The sequence below is a fragment of the Physeter macrocephalus genome, chromosome 8 (assembly GCF_002837175.3).
Source record: "Physeter macrocephalus isolate SW-GA chromosome 8, ASM283717v5, whole genome shotgun sequence".
In the NCBI taxonomy this organism is placed as follows: domain Eukaryota; kingdom Metazoa; phylum Chordata; class Mammalia; order Artiodactyla; family Physeteridae; genus Physeter; species Physeter macrocephalus.
In genome coordinates, this window is record NC_041221.1 from 65,001,723 (window position 1) to 65,007,406 (window position 5,684).

The 5,684-nt window shown below is 52.9% G+C and overlaps 1 protein-coding gene across 1 annotated transcript in view; it reads left to right on the forward strand.

The window, feature by feature from the left end:
* Positions 1–645: 645 nt before the first annotated feature.
* The window catches only part of ZSWIM6 (zinc finger SWIM-type containing 6), a 221,542-nt gene continuing 216,503 nt past the window's right edge, over positions 646–5,684 (forward strand). The window contains exon 1 of the mRNA XM_024123181.2: positions 646–1,312. Within this exon, the coding sequence (XP_023978949.1) occupies positions 646–1,312 (667 nt within the window). The remainder of the gene's footprint in view (positions 1,313–5,684) is intronic.

Here is a 5,684-nt window from a genome sequence, read left to right on the forward strand (position 1 = left end):
GTTCCACGCCGCATTTCTTTGTTTTGAAAGCACCTCCTCCGCCCAGAGGCTTTTCCCCCGGCGGTCAGGCTCTGACGGGGGGTGGGGCATCGACCCGCGGGCCCCGCCCCCCGTTTAGCCCGGACCCCTCCCCCGTGCTCACCTCCCATTTCACCTTCCCTCCCCGCTGCGACCCACGAGGCGCGTCCGCACTTGCTGGACATCAAAGGGAGGCAGGGAATTGGAGGGGGAAGTTGAGTAGGCAGGGGGCGCAGAGACCCACCCACATTAGGCTAGGCCGGGCGGCCCGCCCCCTCCCCCGGGAACCCCGCCTGAGCCCCGCCCCCCGCGTCACAGCAGTCTGACATTCTCACAACCCTTCGGGCACCCAACCCCAGCGCCCCCGCTACCCCCGTGTCCGCTGAGCGCTCTATTTATGTTTCAGCCCAGCGATTTGCATAGGCCCCGCCCTTGGCCCTAGGTTCCCCTATCGGGGCCCCGCCTCAGCCTCGACGTCACGGTGAAGGCCCCACCTCTTGTGCCCGTACAAGGAGCGGCGGGCCCTAGATGGCAGCGTGGCGTCGCGGCGGCGTGTGCGTGTCGCGCTTCCTTGTGCCGTTTATAGGATCCTGGCACTTCCGCTGTCGGGTTAGAAGCGGCGCGGTCATGGCGGAGCGCGGACAGCAGCCTCCTCCCGCGAAACGGCTCTGCTGCCGGCCGGGCGGCGGAGGCGGCGGCGGCGGCGGCGGGGCCAGCAGCGGCGGCGGAGGAGCGGGTGGCGGTTACAGCTCTGCCTGTCGGCCGGGCCCGCGGGCGGGCGGCGCGGCGGCGGCGGCGTGCGGGGGCGGCGCAGCGCTGGGGCTGCTGCCGCCGGGCAAGACCCAGAGCCCCGAGTCGCTGCTGGACATCGCGGCGCGCAAGGTGGCTGAGAAGTGGCCGTTCCAGCGCGTGGAGGAGCGCTTCGAGCGCATCCCGGAGCCGGTGCAGCGCCGCATCGTCTACTGGTCCTTCCCCCGCAGCGAGCGGGAGATCTGCATGTACTCGTCCTTCAACACCGGCGGCGGCGCCGCGGGCGGCCCCGGCGAAGACAGCGGCGGCCCCGGCGCCGCGGGCGGCGGCGCGGGCGGCGCAGGCGGCGGCGGCTCCTCGTCCTCGCCGGCCGCCACCTCAGCCGCCGCCGCCGCTGCCGCCGCCGCCGCCGCCGCCGCCGGGGCCGGGGCCCCGTCGGCGGGGGCCGCTGGGTCGGCGGACGGCGGAGACGAGACACGGCTGCCCTTCCGCCGGGGCATCGCGCTGCTGGAGAGCGGCTGCGTCGACAACGTCCTGCAAGTCGGTGAGTCACGGGGCAGTCGCGGGGCCGTCTGTCCGTCAGTCAATCCCTCGGGGGGGCGCCCGCCCGGGGGGCGCCCGCCCCCTCCCCTCCCCTCCCCTCCTGGCAGCCCCTCAGCCCAGCGCGCGCCCGCACCCCGCCCGGTGCCCTCACCGTCCCGGATAGTCCTCCCGAGCGGAGCGCCCATTTCCTCCCCGCCCCTCCCCGCCCCCTGGCTCCCCGGACGGGCCAGCGCGAGGGGGAAATGAATCAGCAGGACGCGCCCCTCCGCAGGGTCCGCGGGGTGGGTGTCGGTTGCCCCCGGCCCGCTCGGTTCCCCGCCCTTCTTCCGGGGAGCACGTTCTGGAGGGCTGCTCGCCTGTTTTGGGGGGTGAATGTGGACAAAGGCGCGGGCTGACGGCCGGGCTCCGGCGGAGGGTGTCTGTGGCGGAGCCGTGCGGGGCGGGGGAGGGAGCGCGGGCCGCACAGACAATGCCGGCCGGGGCCGAAACGGCGGCCGGGCCGCGCTCTGCGCTCTCCCTCCTCTCTCCCCTTGTCTGTCGCTCGCTTGTCTTTCTTTCTCCTCTTCCCCCCCCACCCCCCGCCCCTTCCATTTGAGGGAGGGAAATACATTTTAATGCCACTCGGCTGCCTCTTTTCTCCTGGCTTCGACGGGCTGGCGGCCGCGGAGCTCCGGGGGTCGCTGCGGCGTCTGGACTGGCCCGGGCGAGCTCCGCCGGCCGCCCCGGGATTTAAATGTCCTTTCCTCCGCGCCTCTCCGTCTCGGGGCCGCGCGGACGGTGGGCGGCGGGCTGGACCCATCTCCTGAGGGACCTCTCCCCGCGAGGACGCCCCCTAATTAAAGGGCGCGAGCCGGGCCGGGAGCGGCTGGCTCTTCCCCGTTCCGGGGGGCCGCGGCGTGCCCGGGGCTCCTGCCGCCGGAGTTCGGTTTGCGCCCGGGGGACCGGGGGTCGTGCTCTGTGCGATCCGCGGGGAGCGGTGACGGGCTTGGCGCTCTCGGCCGGCGGCTGCAGGAGCGTGAGGCGGAGGGGATCCGCGGCCGCTCCCACGTCCCTTCCTGCGCGACCGCCTGGCAGCCGGGCAAGACCCCGCACTTTGTTCTCATTTTCAGGTTTATTTGTGCCCCTTGCAGTTTTCTGTCACCCTCCGAAAAGGGCATACCAAACAAAAGAGTCTCTTTATTTCTTTTCGGGGCTTGTAAAGTAGAAGATATTTGACAAAGGCGAGAGTAGGACTTGTGGTTTAAAGCTGCACAGCCCTTCTTTTTCTGACAGACCATGAGAGTTTTCTCAAATACCGAATTTTAAAAGCTTTCACTGTCCTCCCCCTCCCCCCACCCTCCAGTGTGTTTTTCTGGTCAGATATATTTTTCGGCTGTAGCGCTGGGGATGTTTGAGCTGCACGGAAAAGAACAATGCTATAGTGAAACTCCCCTTTCTCCGTATTTTTCTCCTGATTGCAAAACGACGTATTTTCTACCCCCCTTCTCATATTGCTGTCTATTTAAACTGTGGTGGTGAGCACTGTTCCTAATGAATGGGGAGAGGTTTGGAAGCATCACTGCCTCTGATTTTTAATTTAATCTTCTCTTTCTGTAGTCAGTTTCTTTTATCCTTCTCTTTGGGAGTCGGGTGGGGGGCTGGGTGGGGACCCAAGAGAGACTTAAAGATTTGTTTTAATCCTATCTGGTTACTTTGAATTCTGATGCAATCTGCAAACGTGATTTTCTGCATGGTCATTTATTTGTAAAGGCAGCCCCCAGTATTGCCTTTTCTAGGTTAGATACCCCTTTCCTTATGTCTAGAGGGGGGTTTAACTTCTGAGGCCATCCATCCTTTAAAAAAAATCTAATTAACAACCTTTCAAGTTATTACTCCCCCCCCCTTGTTTCCTGCCTGGTTGAAATGGATTGAAGCACATCCATGGTTTCTCAGTATAACTAGTTTGTGAGTTTTTATGGCTTGGCTGGCAATGCTGAGTTTTTTTTTTCCCCCTTCTGTGCTTGACTCTGCTTGCAAGCAATGAGGAATGACAGGAGAGCACATAGGGAGGGTTTCTTGGCTGATTGCATTTAAGCCAGGAATTCACTGTGAAAATAAAGCCAAGGGACGATAAATAAAAGATGCAATCTTCTCTAGGAGACAGACACACAGCGTGGGCTTTGCCTGCTTTCATTGGTGAAGAGGCCGGGGTGAGTTGTAAAAGAAAATAGTAACTTACTGAATAGTCCCGGGAGGAGAAGGAGGCCACTGAATGGAGCTGGCAGTGGTTGATGTGAAGTAGGTGCTTCTTATATTGTTTGAAGAGTTGACCACCCCTTTGGAAACACTTAACATACGTGCTAAAAAAGTGCTGTACAAATTGTGGAAAATATTCTTTTTTCCCTTCTGAGTTCTGCCAATTTCCTTAACTTCCAAGTTGTATTACTTGTTGTGCCAGTCAGCTTAGAGATGGAAGGCTGTTAAATGCCTGGCAGCTGGCAATGTGAGATAGAAAACTTATGACCAAGATTTTTTTTTCCTAAAGAAGAACAGAGAGAGTGGCTAGATTAACCATCTAATTTAGCTCTAAGTGGTGGTTTGAATTGGAACTAACATGAAGCTTATTTTATAATTTTGTGATTTGAAGTAGAACCCTTTTGCTTCATAACCTGAAATGGAAAAGAACAAAATACTGTGTTGATAGCATCATAAGCAATTTTCTGGTATTGCAAAATTAGAAGTTTGTTTGTACAGGAAGTATTCTTTGACTTTTGTAGAGATGACCAAATTATAGATACAATACAGACAATCTAGTTGTTGGACTTTATTTTACACTTACAATGTTGAAGATTATTTAAGGTTATTTTACACTTAAAGTGTCGAAGATTATTTAAGGATTGAGGGACAGAGAATTGAGATTCCCCGGAAATTAAACATACTTGCTTAGTTATTTTTCAACTCCTAGATTTTAAGAAGAAGAAATTTAAAGGAAAAAAAAAATAAACCTTTGATGTAGCAGCTGTAAGCAATATTTAATTGGTACAGAGCTGTTCATCAGTTGATTATGGGAAGTTTTGGAGGAAGTGTTGTTGGCTTATTATTGTTAACTAATGATATATTGGGTGGGAGCTATTGCTGAAGGTGCTTGTATGTAAATATTATTGACAACATTCCAGTAATGATTTAGAAGTCACATAAATTTTCCCAAAAATTTTGCCTGGGAGAGAGCATCCCTAATGGGACCTGAAATTTGAATTGTTAAGGAAGAGACAGATATAAGTTACCTGATTTAAAAAAATCTAATAAAAAAATCTAATAAAAGTTTCTGTAGGATTGAAAACATGATGAACCAAGTTAAGCAACTAACTGGGGCAAATACTTGCCACATGTTTGACCAAAGGCTGGCAGATAATTCCTAAAAATCAGGGAAAAATAAGAGATGAATAGAAAAATGGTAGAAAGAAAAATGGACAACACATTTCAGAAAGAAATGCAAAGTATTAATAAATGTATTTATCTTCACTAAGAGAGACACAAAAATGACATGCCATTTTCATCTACAACATTGGCACACGGGTAGACATTACCCAGAATTGATTGAGGAGGTGGGAGAATGGGATGCTGCCTCCCCTGATGTTTGGCACAATCTTTTTGTGTCATTTCTAGGAATTTATTCCATAGATATATTGATATTAGTGCACAGTGATGTTCATTACGGTGAGCGATGCTCATTGCAGTATGGTTTGCAATACTGAAAAGCTGGAATCAAGCTAAATTTCTATCAGAAGGGAAGTGGCTAAGTAGTACTCAATGGAATACTATGCAACCATGAAAAAACAAAGTAGATTTTTATATACTGACAAGAAGAGGTGACCAGCATATTTCATTTAAAAACAAGTTAACTCTATACTACAAAGCTACAGTAATCAAGAGAGTATGGTACTGGCACAAAACCAGACATATAGATCAATGGAACAGGATAGAAAGCCCAGAGATAAACCCACGCACATATGGTCACCTTATTTTTTATAAAGGAGGCAAGAATATGCAATGGAGAAAAGACAGCCTCTTCAGTAAGTGGTGCTTGGAAAACTGGACAGTTACATGTAAAAGAATGATTTTAGAACACTCTCTAACACCATACACAAAAATAAACTCAAAATGGATTAAAGACCTAAATGTAAGGCCAGACACTATCAAACTCTTAGAGGAATACATAGGCAGAACATTCTATGACGTAAATCACAGCAAGATCCTTTTAGACCCACCTCCTAGAGAAATGGAAATAAAAACAAAAATAAACAAATGGGACCTAATGAAACTTAAAGGCTTTTGCACAGCAAAGGAAACCATAAACAAGACGAAAAGACAACCTTCAGAATGGGAGAAAATAT